Source organism: Solea solea, chromosome 18 (assembly GCF_958295425.1).
Source record: "Solea solea chromosome 18, fSolSol10.1, whole genome shotgun sequence".
NCBI classification, from domain to species: Eukaryota; Metazoa; Chordata; class Actinopteri; order Pleuronectiformes; family Soleidae; genus Solea; species Solea solea.
Genome location: NC_081151.1, coordinates 16,292,677 through 16,311,395, shown reverse-complemented (window position 1 = coordinate 16,311,395; position 18,719 = coordinate 16,292,677). Strand labels below are relative to the sequence as shown.

Here is an 18,719-nt window from a genome sequence, read left to right as displayed (position 1 = left end):
AAAGCTACAAAAAACTTATTTATCTGAAAAGTGATTATACACTTATACAAACATGCTAATGAGTAGTATATTCAATTTCTGCATATAAACCCTCCAAAATATTACACACTAGATCTTTAAGCTGACAGTGAAAACCAAAACACAGAAGATGCTTGAAACCTAAACTTGGTTTAAAGTTTTTAAAGCATTGAAGGCTAAGATAAAATGTAAAACATTTCCAGTTTGTACACAGCGCAGCACAGCCCGGATTATATTTCTTGGTCTCTTTCCATTGGAGTAATTTGTTTAGCTTTCTCAGTCTCCTATTCAATTATGTCTCGACTTGTTCACCAGCCCCGTGGGCGAGCCGGACGCTGTAGACGCTGCTGCAACAAGTCAAGGAGTGAATAGTGGTGGAAGGTGCGAGTTGGATGGATTTTTAGTTCGCTGGTAAATGTGATTAATGTCATCTAAGAGACTCACAATTACATGTGCATGCGGTAGTAAGATTGGCACAGTAAAGCTCAATTAACTATGGTTTAAATTCTTTGAAAACACTTTTTTTTAAAGCAGTAAATCAATTTCAACCGATGTTAAAATGCATTTTACAACCCATAGATTTTGATAAGAGCTACTATCAATACATGAGAAATGCTTACCACCCTTCCCGCTTCTTCTTCGAAGAAAAACACGGTGTGTAAGCTATGTTATGAGGGTGTAGCAAAGCCCAGGACATATAAACATACATCATAAGGACGTAGACGAAACTATGAAAACAACTCTGTTAACACAGACAGCCCTTCCGTCCTCATTTGGAGCGAAAGTCCCTCAAAATTCAACTAAAGCGATAACTAGCGCTATAAGCGTGTTTGTAGCATCAGACGTGAGCTTATTCAGTGATGGAAAACCCTGGATTTAAGCATTTAATGAACAATGAACGTACTGGAATCACGCTACGAAATGTCAAGCAGGTCATATTTTACGTATGATAATGTTACAACACGACCTTCAAAGCAACACAGAGCTACACGACTCTATATGACTTCTCTTCTTTTTACACTAAGTTTCCGATTGACTGCTTACTGTTACATTCATATGGTTAATCAATGATTTAAATTTGACAATAAGGCCTTAATGTGTTACACTGCAAACATCATCACTCATGGCACCATGTAGACTCTTTTTACAGACTACACTCCGACACAGCGGAGCACACAAACAGTTGATTGTAACACAGGGTTTTATTTTGAATGATGGCGATGTGACAGGGGAAACTGTGGTCAGGGCAGCACAGAGTGAGTGAGCGTCATATTTTAGCGCAGAGATATTCACTGGGACAGCTCTTTGAAACCTCTTTGGAAACACCAGCTTCCTGTTTCCAATTAGCATCTCTGTTCTCAAAGAACGAGCGACAAGGCTGCGGCCGAGGTGGGGATGTCATCGCGTTTGAGCGATGAGCGATGAGCGCGGTGGTTTGTGTCAGATGTGTGCATCATAAAAGGGAAATAGTGCATGTGCGTTTGAGTAACTATGTGAAGATTTGTGTCTGTTTGTGTGGAAAAGAGAGAACAAGTGTGTATATGTAAATGAGAAAGTGTGTTGTTGATGCGCCTGTTTTAAATTGGTATGGGAAACTGGCAAGTTGCATATTTACACATCCAACAGTTGCACAACAACTTCACTGATGTCATGTTTCTTGTCATTTGGTGAATGTAAACACTTTTTTCTTTCTTGTTTCATATTGAAAAATAATTGACTGTAGAGACAAAGACAGGGTACCCACACCTCAGTTGACATCAAATTCAAGGACTTTCCAGGACCAATTCCCTCAAATTCAAGTACCAAATGTGCTGACACAGCTTAAGAAGGGAGGGTAACTTGATTTGCAGCACACTCTGCATCTGGACACGTGATTGTTGGTTCAAGTCAGTCATTGTAATGTTCTTTGGTGAGCCAGAGATTGTGGAATTTGCATGTCCCAGGCATCACATAATTTGCTCTCTCTTGCTTAACTTTACTCGCTGATTGTTCTGTATGGAATCTCACGTCAGCGGCAGAGAGACAGTGGACTTATGAAACAGTAGGTGGCGTCGAAACAAAACAAGGCAGACATTTACCTAAATATCAACTAACTTTTTTCGTGCACAAAATCCAAACACTTTCATTGACCCACGTCTATTTTTTTCACATTTTATCAAATTTTTTTCACATTTTATCTATTTTTTCAGATGCTTTGGTATAACCAAGCAAACTTGGTATGGAAACTGAATGAATCGATATTGAGTTGAAACAAAAAATGAAATAGAATCTGGACTTGAATTCTTTAGCAGTGTCTTTTTCAGTCACTGCTATGCGTATTTATTAGACGGCATCTATGCTGTTTGTATATGTGTGATTGTTAAACCCTCAGAATCAGAACTGCTAGTTAACAATATCTGCGTATTATCCGACAAAAACAGAGAGAAATTGATAATCTCGAGCCCCAGCTCAGAATGTGGGACCACATATTCCTCCCCCGAAAATGAGCAACGCTGCTGACATTTCTCACCATGATTTATGTAAATTGGCTCAGTGCAAATAGTCACATTAACCGATTGCTTTTTCATCAAACAGTTTCTCATAGAATTGAATATTCCACCCCGAATCAGAACCTGAACAGTCTTTCTGTTCTGAGATTCAGGAAAACCAGGCTTTCAGCTATTAATTTCGCCGGATCTCTCGCACTAATTATGACTTAAAGCAACATCGTGTTAGTGTTAGTTTGCAATGTAAGGAAGAGTCCATTATTCACATGGATGCGTTTTTATGTGCCGCTTAACGTGTAATTGTTCCAGCGTTGCAGATTATTTATCAACATGCAGAGAAGTGGAAAAGAGTTCGTAAAAAGAGGATTTTGTTTCTTAGGATTCTTTTTGGAGGGAGTGTGCACTTTGTGGTGGCGAAAGTTTACCATTCATCATGATGACAACAATAACAAGTTGTGTCAAAAAAAATACACGTTTGTTTTATGAGTGGACTTTCCATCATCTCGCTGGTTTTGTTGAACTCCGGGTCAAACACATGGACCTACATACCTCCACACAGAGTTCCTTAGTACTGACATTTCCACTATTTGAACTACAGAGAAGGCCCACTACAGACAATATTGCAGTGATTACTCCACAGCTGAAAGCCATTGGAGTGAAGCGAGGAGGAGAGAGAGATGAGTTGGGGGTAGGGTGGAGGGGGAGGTATTAGGATGGAGGTAGGAAAGTGAGGAGTAAAGGAATGAGAGGCAGATTGGGACAGAGATTGTTTAATAAAGGGAGGAAAAGGAGGAACAATGAAAGTAGACACATGTTTAAAAATAGCGTTACTTGGCTTGATGACTGGAGAAGTAGCAGGAGGCATGAAATGGGACAGGTCTGTTCAAAAGGCCCTGAAATCACCACAACAATAAGCCACTTGTGTAACAACTCTTCTCGACAACAACTTGTGTGGGTTTTTCTCTCTTCTTTCTGCAGGACAACATTTGTGTTCCGAGGGCTTGTGTTCCTTCGTCAGTCTCTTCTTGCCACAGGAAGAGAAATGAAATTGAAAAAGAAACAGAAACTAAATAGAGCAGAAATGCAGACATCCAAGACAGACAAAACTGTAGATTGAATTTCAAATCCGCACAACACACAAGAGTTCACATCGCAAGCTTCCAGCCTTTTTCCATTTATATGTATAAAAACAATTTTCTTTATGGAATCCCAGCTCCTGGCGCCAGCATAACCTCTGTATAATAAACAGTGACCAGAAACATGGCACAGAGCTAAGAACACTTGAGTGTGAGTCTTCACAGAAGAAGTTCACCGGTGCAGGGGCACGTTTAGTTTTGTGTCGGCAGCCGTGCCAACCCCCCCAAACACACACACACACACACACACACACACACACACACACACACACACACACACACAGCACAGCTATTCTTCTTAGGACACTACATTGACTTCAATTCATTCGGACAGCTTAAACAAAGCTGTTTTCCTAAACTTAACCATAACCACTTAATGCCCATCCCCAACCTTAACCTAAACATAAGTTTAAGTTTAAGTTCAGCCCTGAACTTAACCAGGTTTTGGTCACCATGAGCACCACTGGCTGGCCCTGACACGGTCAGTTTGATGCCAGAGAAAGTCCTAAAGAGATAACAAATGCAAGTACACATACACACACACACACACACACACCCTTCTCGGGCTGCTGCTGAACCTCAGTTTTGTTGAAAAGTTAAAAGATCAAATGATTTAGTTTTAAAATTAAGAACTGAGTTAGCACTATCCTCGTTAATTGTGAATTTCTGTGTATGTCCAAGGATGGCTGGAAAAATAGTTTGTTGAGTTTCAACCAGTAAGTTTAAGTTTCGAGTGCATTTATCTGTGTCTGTGAGGAACTTAATTAAAAAAGTAAAAAAAATAAATAAAATATTTGATTTTGGTGCAAATCTGTACACAGAAAATATGCACCCTTGCTGGAAGTTTCTAGTCGTCTCTGAAGCTGGTAAATGTTCTCTTGTTTAGCAGCTAGTTGCTAACTTTGACTGTAAATTCGGATTAAAAGCAGCTGCTCGTTTCATCTGCAAACAAGGTTGTTGAGACTGAACCAAAACAATAAACTCAAGTTGTAGGCTGTCAAACAATGAACAGTCACATTCTGTGCGGGGGCTGAGGAGAACGGAGCAGAGTCCGATGATAATTCTATGCAAGGTCGTCACAACAAGCAATGACATAAGTCATGTTGTGTTATTAAAATGAATGTTAATTGGTGTGAAGGATGTGAGAAATCCAGATCAGATTTTTACAAGTTTCCTGTTCCGATGTTGTCTTCAACAAGACGGTGACTGTGCCGTATTGTTCTGATTATGCTTTGGTGTGTGTGACTGTGTGAGCTCAAACACCACATTTCACCACCCGTTAAAAAACGCTCCAGACAGGCAGTAACGCTCTTAAACGATAAATAAGAAATGGATCAGGAGTGGTACAAGCACACTTCATCACTGTGGTAACAACCTTCGCATACAGCCCTGTTGTACTTGACTTTAAGAGTGAACGATGGACTAAATGGATGCAAATGTAAATACAGTGTGGTGGAGGCAAGGTGTTGCAGGAGCATCACTCAAAGGCTGAGTGGCTGTTGTAGAATACACACAATATGACCGACTGTGTTGGGTTAAAGATTCCTAATAGACCCTTTCATTGTATACAAACATTCCAAGCCTAGCAAGAATGCACACGCAGTTTGGGGTCAGAAAACGTCCCAACAGCTAAGCAATTAGCATGAATGTCCACGGTCCTCCACCGAATAATTCTGAATATGTTCTTTAGTTGTTGGTTAAGGACCGCGAACAATACCTAAATAAATGAGTACTAGCTAACGGCAATAGTCTGCCTGACCCAACTTCACAACATAAAAGATTGGGTAGATGATATTAGCAAGTGGCCAGGTATCCAGTGGCCAGCTATTCACTCTTACCTTATAGATAAACCTAGCCCGTACACATGAGAAAGTCTACGCACATACAAGTCTTACAAGAAACGTTTTTAGCACACCATGTTTACTTGTCAACGAGCTAGCGGGCTAGCAGCTAACTAGAAGCTAGCTACGGCCAAGACCACAACATAACTTTAGGCAGCATATGCTTCATATACATGTGCATTGACACACACATTTCTGTGAAATCCAGGCTTTTCATTAACAGAAAAGAGCTGATAAATGATAACTTACATGAAATGAAGTGAGCGCTACAAACGTGAGCCTCTTTGACTGCAGTAGCATCACTCCAGTCTTCTCTTTTTAATGCTTGGAGCCACAGACGATGTCTATTTTTTTGAAAGGGATGAGATCCTGTAGGGATTCTGAAGAACTTGACACCATTGCTGGTTCTATTTTACGCCAACTATGCTACAAGAAGGCATCTTATTGTGTTGGACTGTTGTACAAGTTTCATTTCTGTGACGTGGCTCTTGAAAGGGTCTATACAACCTGTGTTCCCCAATTCCTCTTGCTGAGCCCTCCCTTCACACGAGACCGGGTTATTCTCATTTGTGGTTCCCTGATGGTGGAACGTGTTACCTAGCAGCACATTCTCTCTCTGTCTTCAAGAAACTCTTGAAGATTCTTCTCTTTCGAGAATAACTTCATTCTAAAATCTCTGAATACCCCGACTAACCCTATGCCTGCACTTTCCTTCATCAACTTTGGTAGCACTTTCCCCCACATTCATTCTGTCATAACTCTATTTAATGTCTCTGGTTGCATTGTTGTTTTTAATGAATATTTTCTATTAACACCGAATATTTGTTGTGACACTTCAGCCTTGTAAACGTATTCTATGCCTTGATATGTTGATGTTTATAGTAGTAAAATCTAAAAATAAAATGGACAATTAGATTTTTAATTCCAAAGTCAACACTGGACATTCATGCTCAAAGCATTGAGCATGATGTTTTGCTGATGCCTCACCTGTAGTTGCATGTGCCCACAGAGTAAAAGACTGACATTTTATAAACTTGTATTTCTGGTTCCTGTGTCTCTTGATAGCTTTCCCCAAATGTGTCTCTCTGTATTGAGTGTGTTTCCTCATGATTTTAGAGAAAGTTCCCTCTTGTGACCAGGAGAGACAGAGCGCCTTGGACGAGGATCAGCAGAACCCTCGTGAGGCCATTTTCATCCCCGACTGTGGACCTGGGGGCCTTTACAAACCAGTCCAGTGCCACCAGTCCACAGGATACTGCTGGTGTGTTCTAGTGGACACAGGACGGCCCATTCCTGGAACCTCTACTCGGTAATATATTACCTGAAACCTGTTTTTTTTTTATTGTAGTAAAACTATTGGCTGCTTGATAATAGAGTGACATTCAGATGGTCACTAGAAAATATAATTAGCTTCAATTTTGTATGGTATTAAATGTTTTAAATTAAATGGGCATCATCTCATGAACATGATGCACAACCTGAATATGCTACATTACATTTAGTTCACCCGAAACATCATTTTTTATCATCATGAAATGGTATTTCATGTGTGAAGAGAGGTTTGTGTTTCTCTGAGCACTTTCTATTGGCTCTTGTATCTGAACCGTTGATGTTAACTGAGCAACATTAAATTCACTGGAGCCAACGACGAGCTATTTTTTCCACATTGACCTCAAACCTCAAGGAATCTTGAATCCAACCTGCTGTTGCCGTTTTCATTTGGCAGAAAAAGTATCTTCAAGCATTGATGGGAATATCGTTGAGTTGGTGGTAAACAATCACCGTTCGGAGTGACATTTGTTTTAAGTGGAGCTGTTTATGTTACCTATGACAAAATGGCAGAAACAATGGGTATTTGTAAAAGCTGTATGTCAGAGGGCTGGAGATGAGGCAACATCAGAAAGGTCAAATAAATGTTGTTCATTGCTTATGTATACAGAGTTCGTCAAAAGAAGAGACTACATGTTGGAAAAACTGCTAGAACTGTGAAATAGATGCACTGTTTTTGTGAACAGTGGATTCATTATTCTCTCCCCACAAGAAGAAAAAAAAATACCCAGAGAAAAATATCTATGTCACTGCTGGATAATTTACTTTCATATATGACAGTTTTTCAAAACATTTAAGACAACTTAAAATGATTGACGGTCCATAAATCCTGCAAAATAATCACACGCATAGAAATAAACTTTGCAGACTGAATTCTCATCAGGGTTTTAGACATACTTAACCTTGAGGCGATTATTTCCTCACGTAAGAATTTATTGAATTTTGGAATAGACGTCACACAGCTCTTTCCTCTGGACAGCAACATGCCGAGTCATGCATCAGACATCCCATCTTGGATCAGTGGCCATGCAGACGGAGGAAAAAATAAATGACAACTTGCTTTTCTTAAAAAAAACTGAAAAAAAACAAAAACCGAGCCAAATGAGACACACATGCAAAGTTTTCCAAGAAGCAGTGATACAATAACAGCCAGGAGGAAACAAGTCATGCCATGCATAATGCCAAACAATTTCCAACAAAGCTTTGTGCGCGTCACATGATATTAAGCATTTATGATTAAGACGAGATTAGTCACTCTGTATAATTCTTTACAGATCGACAGCTGTCATCCAGATTCAAAGTATAAAAAGCTGTAGAGTAGCGATTAGGCAGGTTAGCATTTGATCATCAAGATCACAAAAGTTTGTCAGTTTGTTATTGAGCCTAGAACGGAAAGAGCCAAGTATGGAAAAACCTGGTTTTGTTTTGTTGTGCGTTCAATCACAGCCCATGTTTGATTTCCTTCATTTTCTATGCCTGAACAAATGTTTTTTTTTTTTTATGAGTGGCCGCTCAGATTTTTCACACATTGTTTGGACAAGTTTATTCTTTCCAATTTCTGCTTTTTCTTACATTCCCATCTCCCTGCTGTCCTCTCCTCTCTGTGTAACAGGTACCAGAAGCCCGAGTGTGACAACACTGCGCGATCTCGAGTCTCAGATACAGAAGATCCCTTCCAGGGCAGAGATTTGACAGGTTTGGGATTAGGGTTTGGGGTTGCAGAAACAATCTTCCATAAATAATCCAAACAGACATTAATTAACTGGTATGTTTGTCAAGATTTGTCTCATTTGATTAACAGGGGTAATTATGCTGGATTTACAATCTAAATGTTCCAATCTAACTGTGACAGTGAGTCGTTCATTTTAGTAAACCAAAGCAAGCTTCTTCTTTCCTGCCAGTGTCAACTGGTTTTTCCACAATTACTCACACAATGCAGCAGACATTAGCACTGTCTGTAGATTGATTCAGTGAAATAACATCAAACAAATATACTGTTCAAGTATTATTGTCAAATATTTCAATATTCGTGCACATGAGAGCAAGTTTAAATAATGCAGGGTTCAGAGAACAGCTAACAAGATCAAGTCATTGTGGGATCAGCATGTTGAGCTTAGAGGAGCAGCTTCAAGATGCATTCAAGCAACCTTGCAAATTTCACTTCTGCACTAACTGCATGGCGGATGACCTTGTGAGAAACGATACACAACGAATTTGGTTGACACGGGAGTGGAAAGATCTTTTTTAACGATGCAAATATCTTATCTTATGTCTTTATTTTATAATGACTAAAAGTCAGAATCATTTTTTAAACACAGTACCAAAAGCTACATGTCTACAAACAAAACTACACTAGTTAACGAGCAATTAAGAAAACAACAACTTTCGTCTAGAAAGTATAACAAGGAAAATCTAAGATTACCCTGTTTGGCTGCTCAGCATCAGTGTCTCACTTCAATTTCTCATCATAGTCTCGCTCACTGTAACAAACACATTATGTCATCCGTGATATTCCAGTGGGCCGTCAGCAACACTGTGAGAAACACTAATGCATCGGTGTGCTGTCAAAACACCCATAAAGTTTTTATTGTCATCATAACTCATCACAACACTGATAGTTTCCGCTTTAGGTCGAGCTTGTTTGGCTGGAGTGTAAAGTTCCATATAAATCCAGTACAGAGGGAAGCTGAGCTGCCAACATTACCCTAAACACTAAATGGAGATCATGTGATTCTGCCATTACACCGTTCTCCATATTCTTTATATGTGGAGTAAATATCTTACACCATCCTACACGTGGAGAAAGTGATCTGCCCAAAACGATTACTGCAAAGATTTTTAAGAACCCCCAGAGTTGGAGTAAGTGATTCTGAGGAAACTGTTGATATCTGAAGCCAAAAGCCACACAAATACACAGCGGTGATGCTTCAGAGGCTTCACCCTCCAAATTCATGGCCACACACTTCAGAAGCAATGACACAAACAAGTGGGCAAGTTGACTTAAGAGCGAAATATAGTGGAATCATAATGGCATTAAAGTGGAGACTCTGCAAAAGCTAGAACAAATCAAATCTGATCATTTAAAGCAGCATCAAACAAAGGACAGGAACACCTTTTTTTAATTTTCCGACCTCCTCTTTGGCCAACTCTCCTTGATATTTGGTGTAGAATACGCCAGAACATTTCATGTCGGCGTTACAGATATGGCTGTAAGTTATGATTTGGGTCACGATAGTTTGGCATCTTTACAACCGGGTCCCCATAAGTTTGGGAAACACAGGTATGTCTCATGCTTCCATTGGTGGTCATAGCTTCCATGCTCTTGCCTAAAGGTCACCACTGGTCTTTTTTCCACAGTCCCAGTCAAAGAATAGCTGAGTTTTGTTTGTTTCCCCAAACAATGGATTTGCAAATTGTAAGAAGAAATAAAATTCACAGAATTTGACAAAAAAGTGTATTGGATTAGACTCACTTCCTCCAGCGTAAATGGCAGTGCAGGTTGGGAACTGTAGCTATATGCACTTGCTATTGTACATTATCCTTTTTCCCACCAGGTCTACTGAGCGGGATAAGTGCTTGTGGTGTTTGATCCCCCGGCAGCCAAGATCAGAGGCTCTCCTCTAAACTGGAGGTCGTAACCTCAGTCCATGCTCCTCTGTCCTAGTTACTGCTCACTTACTTTTGTTGCTCCTCAGTTTCCCAATCATTTAAGTCTGCACTGTAATTCTTATTCAGTCCCCCATCTGGTGAGTTTACAGAGTCAAGCATGACTCCTAACTGTGCAGCAGATGTGTGGCATGTTTTATGGAAGGTGTGAGTGTTGCGGGGTGCGGCGAGGCAGTGGGGGGAAGCGTTGGGGAGGAGGTGACTGCTGGTTGCTGAGTGGAGATATTTTTATGTACTGTGAAGAGATGTTATGAAGCACCACAACAAAGCAGTCTTTCATCACCATCACATCAAGGCAGGGTGAGAAAAGACAGCTTGAGAGGGCAGTTAATTAACTACTTACAGCTACAGGTTCAATCTCATTGTGCCTAGAATATCACAACGGCAGCTCTGTCAGAGCGGGAGGAGAAAATCACTGTAAACTTCCACCCAACTATGTCCAGGAATTGGATTTTGTTCAAAACCTATTTATTTAAAACAAATGAGAATATTTTGGCCTCATCAACAAATTATTAATCCTACGGTCTTTGTAAACCAAGAGGTTAACCTTTCCCAGTAATGATTTGCACCCAAAGGTCTTGTGATGTGGTAACAGTAAACTGCACCACCTCAAATGACACTTACTACTAGAGGTGATTTGTGTGGCCTACAAATTGACCGACTGGATGAGGTGTGATTCACCTCCACGTTTGCACATGCACAAAACAGTTTAGTCGAACGGCTCTGTCCAATTATGGGATTAAATATAAAACCAGCTGCTCTTTAAGAGTTTATACCAAAGAGAAAAAATCCTACAGCTAATGTGGGATTGTGCAAGCCCTCGACATAATAAAAATAAAAACATTATATTTAACTTTAAACTGCTCATAGTTCATAAACATAAAATCTGGTGATAATATACCACAGAGGAACAGCACTACCAATATGAAATGGTAAACCATAATTTGAATTTGAACTGTAAACTATCATTATGATATTAGAACAGATATAGAAAAATGACACTATCCACATTTACACTGATCATTTTAATGTAAGCCTTGCTTTCACCATGTCCTCACTGACATCGTGCTATCTTTAAAACCGTGGCCAAACAGGAAACTTGTAGGACTAATTGGACACGTAACCGGGAGGGTGCCGGTTCAAATTCCAGGAAGGGTCTTGTGTGTGTTCAAGTCATCCCAATTCTAACCTCTACACAAGTCCACTAGCTTCAGCCCTTCTTCTCCTTAGCTCCGGTCGAAAGGCAGCCATGTGATCATAGATAGTGTCCATGTGTGTTTACGTCATTCGCCACCATCACATTTTTAAAGACATTTGAGTGGCAAACACATTTGGAGTGTTTCCACTGGTTCGGCACGGTTATTTTGCGTTTCCACTAGTGATAGTACCTGGTGCCTGGTACTTTGTTTTAGTACCTGCTCTGGCGAGGTTCCGAGTGGGCTGAGGCGATACTATGTGTGACGTCATGAGCAAGATGTCAAACACAAGAATCAAGCCGAACTGTAGATCACTTAAAAAGACTTAACAATGCTAAAAAATGTGGGTTAATCTCCAACAGTTACCAGGGTAATCTCAGTATTTACCAGAGGAGTCTGGTTTGAGCCCCGGTTGGAACAAGGGCCTTTCTGCATGGAGTTTGCACGTTCTGTCCAGGGTGTACCCCGCCTATCGCCCGATTTAGCTGAGTTTGGCACAGCACCCCCCGTGACCCTCTGGTGGAGGATAAAGCGTTAGATGATGACTGACTGAGTCTAATGAGACGAGATGAGGCGAGCTGGGACCCTAGGTGGAAAAGGGGCTATACACATACGAATGAGGCTCGAAACTGATCTGAGGAGATCTGAATCCATGTGTTTTTTTTCCTGCTTACACCTTCATGGGTCATAAATGATTTGTACCACATGGGGAGGAAAAATAGTAATTGGGTCACTTGTAACACTGCAGCGTAAAGTGGCCCAGAAGCTGCCTGACACGGCCAGTGGTCCTGCACCACACTGTGCCCGTGACACTCAGACACATAATGGTCTGCGCTGCATAACACCCCCAATTTAACACTTGGATTAAGGCACAGCGAGGCAGTGTTTCTCCGAGCTCATCATGTTGTAGGAAATGCTAATTGGATTCACCTGGCAGGGCAGTGGACCTCCTCCCACTGAACGTCCCGAGCAAGCATAAAAGGAATGAAAAGAAGTGAACTGAGGAGGGGACTGACTGGAGAAAGCTTGAGAGAATGGAGGGGAAACAGAATGAGAAGATTAGTTTACTAGCAGCTGTGTTTGAAGTTCCCACTTAACAGACACAATTACTGTAGGAGGGAAACATTTGCACTGGCTTTTTGTGCTATTAAAACTATACATCTGGGCAATTAAAGAGAGCTACCCAAGGTGTTCAGAATTGTGTCATAAAAGTTAACAGGTCTGCGCTGCTCAACAAAGCTCTCTCATCACCAAACACTTCTGTTCCACCTTCCACCATGTGCCTCAGCTCTGGTTTTACAAAACGGCCCAACTTTGAATTTCACCTCTAGTGAAAGCATATGAATAAACGACTCACTAAACGTAAACGTCTCACAGATTAGCCGGGTTTGCCGTTGATCTTGACAAGGTTCGCATGTTTTCCATTAGTGTGCAACAGCTGTTTTGTGTTGTCATGTGTCACAGTGGTTCACTGCCGCTGAGGCTTTCGAAGCACTTCAGCTTCACTGTACCATAATGACTCAAATTAGTCGTGGAAGGTAATTCTGCTGTATTCTCGTCTTTGATTTGTACCAGGCTGCCCAGAGGCGAAGAAAGTGGAATTCATTACAAGCTTGTTAGATGCCCTCACCACAGACATGGTGCAGGCCATTAACTCACCAACCCCCTCTGGTGGTGGGAGGTAAGTAATGTCATGTACCACAGCAGTCCCAGGAGTATCCAACATAAGTAAGATACTTTACGGGTGATTTTTGTGCAAAATGTTTTGAATAGTTTGGTTTATCCTTTCAAATAATGTCTCCCTTCTTTCTAAGTTGTATTAAAGTATACAGATGTTTGGCCGAGACAGTGACACTTTTTAGTTTCCCATCATACACCGATCAGTAGTTTTGGATTATAGCGCAATAATTATTGACTTAATGTATACTAAACTTGTTATTGCTTGAGATCCTGAATCTTTTAAATTTACTTTACAAACCAAAATTTGAATTCACTTAATATAAATAATTCAAATAAAATATTAAGAAGTGATGTTATCATTGTGGCTTTATGACAACTTCTTCCAAAATGTAATGATCCAAAAATATACTATACATACTATATACTTAAGTTAAGTTCCTTAGATCAGATTTATCCCATACTCTGGGTTTATTTAATCCTCATTTCTTTTCTCAACTGTCTCTTCTGACCTTCACCAGGTTTGTCGAGCCTGACCCCAGTCACACTTTAGAGGAGAGAGTGGTGCACTGGTATTTCGCCCAGCTGGATAACAACAGCAGCCAGGACATAAACAAGAAGGAGCTGAAGCCTTTCAAGAAGTACCTGAAGAAGAAAGCCAAACCCAAGAAATGCTCCCGCAAGTTTGTCGACTACTGCGACCTGAATAAGGACAGGGCCATTTCTCTGCACGAGCTCAAAGGCTGCCTGGGTGTCAGCAAGGAGGGTAAGAGTGGGGAAAGTGAGGAGATCGCTTAGAGTGGGTTGGCGGGGTCATGACATGGGGTCAAGACCTTCAGATCAGCTGGGAAAAGCTGTATTTAGTGACTCCTTTAACAGCTGGTTAGACACGCAGATTCTATAATTAACTGGCTTCTCTAATGCTTCAGATTGGTTGTTCAGACAGAAGAAAAACCCAATAGTTTTGCTTGTTTATGTTATGACGATCGGTTTCCATTTGTATAAATGCAACAGCACAGTGAGAAATTTATACTCACATTAGATTTTTATTAATATTTTCATCACGTCTTTATTTGAAAATAACTCGACAAGATGATGTCATTGTGTGACAAACAGATGTGTTGGCTGCCTAAATAAGGGGCGCTGCTCCCCTCAGCTCCCTCTGATGAATATTCAAAAGAGACGGAGACTGTATTTGTGGATCCGAGGCACTGTCTGGGCCAAAAAACTGACTATACGCATCATGGGTTTGCAGACTGCTCCCGATATAGACGTATTGGTTATGTTATCCACATAACAGCAAGAAGAAGGAGATACTTACTGACAATCATCTCAGGGGGTTCTGAAAACACATTTTTACTGGTTTAAAAAAAGGCCAGGGGTCACCAAACCTACTCAATAATTAAATGATCAGGGTTAATTCAAGTCAAGCATCTTATATGCACGATTTCGTTCTTGCTACTTAATAAAGAGACTCATCAATCTAAAAGAAACATTACAAGTTCTGGATCAGACTACATACTTGTATTTGCCAAGAGCTGTCTCCATTACAGTGGTCAGAAGCAACAGCAAAGTTACTTATGTTTTGCTTCCATTTCCACTTCTTTTTTACTGAGAATGGTTTCTAAGTTAACTCTGTGGCCTATGAACACAGTGTCTTGTAAACACAAGCAACAAAGAACCTGAGTTGATATTATTCTTCTAGTATTTATTGTCTTTTCTGAAACCGTCTCTCCAAACACATCCAAGACAGAACTAACTAACAACAATTGTTATTATTATGGCCCAAGCGCTTGGAAAATGACCATTGCCGCCATCTGTTCAGGCCAAGAAACCACATTTGTTGGTATGGAATAACTTGCATAGAGTATCTTTAATCTCATGACCGCAATCTTTTCTCTTTTTTTTGCAAATAATGTTTGACAAAGGTACAATTGTGGGTACAAAAATTGTGTTTTCTTTCCTTTTGCAGGTAGCTCAACGAGTGGCAATCAAGGGACAAGGCAAGGGACAAATTTGTTCAGTAAGGCAAACTAATACTAACACTTTTACTAACCATGTCGGTGTCTTTATAGCTGCCTTATTGTGTAATTCATTAACAGTCACATTGGTTAGATGTGTTAGTTTACAGTAGTCCTGGCTAGCCGGCAGGCTAAAATGACAAATAGGATTTTAATTTTTTTGTGGATAGTCTTTCCACCTTTTTAGTCTGTCTCTTTGTTTTCAGTCTGTCTGTCGCCTCATCTTGGTCTCGTTTTACCATCTGTCAGGATTCTCCCCATTGAGCAATTACTTGTCCCACGGATGCTGTTGACTCTGGCCACTAGGCTTTTTCAGTGCCACAAAGAAATGAGCTCATGTGTTTACCCTGGCGCTTCCCCGCTGTGCCTGGAGAACAGTGGCTCAGAACAGGCATAACGTCAGTCCCCATCGGACCGTGGGCACGCCCGCCAGGATAAACAGCTCCGGTATTAGAGTAGCAGAGAAGGAGCCTTGGCCGCTTGTTTTCGCTGGAGTCACCGAATCTGTCACCTCCGCGTTTAAGAGCTGGATTTAAATGGCCTGACAGCTTTATATGCTGCCACTAAGGCACTGTGGGTACTAGTGATGATTGTGGATGGAGTGAGGTATGTGGAGAAGGAAAGAGAGACACAGTGAACTTGCATTATGAGCCTGTAAGTCATAGACGGACATTGTGTTCAGGTTTGCCAAGCTGGTCCTTAGTGGCCTGGATGCCTTGAAATCCCGCTGCCTTTGCCAGGCATTAAATCTTATCATGCTCTGTCGCAACTTTGGATTGTCACTTGAGTGTTGTTGGACATATTTTAAATTTACAGTAGGATTGTGAGCATGTGGGGCAGTGTGGAGCACATCTGTATGAGGCTCCTTTAGACTCGAAGCACTGGCAAGAGCAGAGGAAAACATCTGAATACCTGGTATGAAATCTGAAGTGCTGGAAAGGGTGGCATCTATCGTCGAAAAGAGACTGAAAAACCTTATTGCAGATGAGATTTGTAACAGAAGCCCAGGGCAGTGATTTTCTCATTTAACCCTCCTCATGTTGAGGACACGGCTGAGCAGCAGGTCTGATACTTTATATGGTTCCAAGCATTTTGTCTCTGTGATGAGGAAGAACACTTCTTGCAATGGGCTTTGGCAGCAGGGTACATTGTTTTCTTTTGAGCGGTCTTAATTCTATTTAGAAAGACATGAACACACGTTTGAATAAGTACAAACACGTGCGGGTGCCCATGTATGAGCGCTCACATGCACAAAGACAAACTGAGCACAAATGTGAGACATTAGAGGGTCTATGATGAGTGTTTACACGGGGATTATGATGCAGAGGGCATCAGCTGTTGATGAGCACGAGCACCATGGTTGGCCAACATCAGGCTCTCGTTAGGGGTGGATCAAAAATAATCGATATCTTTGTTGGCGCTGCTGCTGCAAGTGTTTTAAAATCTTAAATCTTATTTGATACTGTCATTAACCAGGAAGGTCCACATTGGCCAATATGCCCTTTTTGTGCAGTGTGAGTGCTCATATTGTGGAATGACAATGGTACTGTACTGTAGTGAGAGCTGTTGGAAGCGAATAAATTGAATAAATGTTGCCACATGCAAACAATCGACCGATGTCGCACTGCTAGTAAACCATGGAAAAAATGAAGCTCAAATATTTCAAACAAAAACAACACGTGACGTGGAATAACCAAACATTGACATTGAATAGCAAAATGGTAAAAACACCACACCACAGTGTGCTGTGCGTCTCAAAATATTAGACAGTGTGAAGTTTAACAAGTTTAGGCGCCAATGAGTGACTATACACTGTGAACACAAAGAAAAGTCTGTTGATTTCTTCAGATTAAAAAAACAAAAACACAACTCAACAGTTATGTTGGCGCACATACAGTAAGTTATTTTACCTGCCAAAATGGGGACCTACAGAAAACCCCCCCCCCACAGTTTTTAATGGTTTTATAATGGTTTTTCAGGAGAAATGAGATCTGTTTTCTCAACCACTTAGGATCTTTTCATTGCTAATAGCTAAAAAAAAAATTGTGACCGTAAAATATACTGTAGATGTATTCTTAATTATAAGCCTTCTAACGTATACATGTATCTTCACATTAATATCAGTCTTACATCATTAAATACCAATCACAGTGAGGGATTATGATGTTTTTTGCCATCCTGTCACTGAAGGTACAATTAGAGTCTTATTTCACATGTCAAAGACCATTTTAACTCCCTGTACTTTGAGAAAAACAGATGTGCGTATGCTGTTGTGGCTTTTCTGTCCTGTCTGCTGTTTAATGTCAAACTCCTCTCCTCTCGCCACCTTTTCTCCTCTCCTCTCCTCTCCTCTCCTCCTTTTCATTTGTCCTGGCTGCGTCCATCATTAGGCTTGAATGAAAGGAGGGTATTATGCAGGCTGGGCCTGGCACCAGGGCTGCAGGACTATTAGAGAGTCCTGTCCATACAGAGCCAACAGCAATTACACCAGACTACTTGTGTTTTAATTACCAGGACATCAGGTTGACGGAGTGTACTGTTAAAAGGTAACAGGTCAACAAAGAGGACTGATTAGCTCACCAGCACGAGCCGCAATTTTGGGGATGATTTCATGGGCGGCTCGACAAAGCTAACAATGAGCTAACAGTAAGCTAAAGTCTGGATATCTGTCCTGTTCGCCAAGTCTTCTCCCCCCAATTGCCGCCATGTACAGGTATACCATGATTCCCAGCTCTCGAGCCAAGTGTCTTTATTGGCCAGTCCCAGGTGAGGCACTTCTAGACAGGATCTGCTTTCAGCTCTTTATCACATGTGGGGCCAAGGTGTCCGGGGAGAGGCCAGGGCGCTTTGTGTTGTTAATGGTACAGACAGTGTCCTCAGTGACTGGGAGGAGAGAAGGGAGAGAACTGTTCGCTCCTCTGGAGCCTGGTAATTGCAAAGTCAATTCATCAGCACTCCTGCTGCTCGGCTCTGTACCACAGGCACATTTATGTGAGTTAAACAAATAAACAAACACTATAGAAGTACAGTACTACAGTTACTCGTATGTTAAAATGCATTTAATGTTGAGTATAGGTTTTGTGAACTAGATGCATAATGAATCGGTGGAAGTGAACATTCGTACCAATGTGGAAAAAAGGCGAGTTTTTGGGATGCTACCACGACCTTGATTTATTGCTACCAAATCTGAATTGTTAATCTGTGAGCAGAAGAGAACATCTGCACCGAATTTGAAAAGATTCACTCCCGCAGTTCTTCAAGACAATGTATTACCCCAAGGAATGAAAAAAAGAATGCCAATCTGTGGGCTTTTGTACCAAAGACAATGGATTCATAAGGCAACAAAAGT

General features: G+C 41.0%; 1 protein-coding gene across 5 annotated transcripts in view; it reads left to right on the top strand.

Annotated features, from left to right (window-relative positions):
* Window positions 1–18,719, top strand: part of smoc1 (SPARC related modular calcium binding 1) — a 58,677-nt gene that overhangs the window by 35,939 nt on the left and 4,019 nt on the right. For 4 of the 5 annotated variants that reach the window (XM_058614887.1, XM_058614885.1, XM_058614884.1 and 1 more), the window contains 5 exons: window positions 6,598–6,790; window positions 8,423–8,505; window positions 13,248–13,353; window positions 13,871–14,115; window positions 15,322–15,352. In XM_058614887.1, the coding sequence (XP_058470870.1) occupies window positions 6,598–6,790; window positions 8,423–8,505; window positions 13,248–13,353; window positions 13,871–14,115; window positions 15,322–15,352 (658 nt within the window). Of the gene's footprint in view, window positions 1–6,597; window positions 6,791–8,422; window positions 8,506–13,247; window positions 13,354–13,870; window positions 14,116–15,321; window positions 15,373–18,719 lie in introns of all 5 variants that reach the window. The other variant, XM_058614883.1, reaches the window with a different exon arrangement.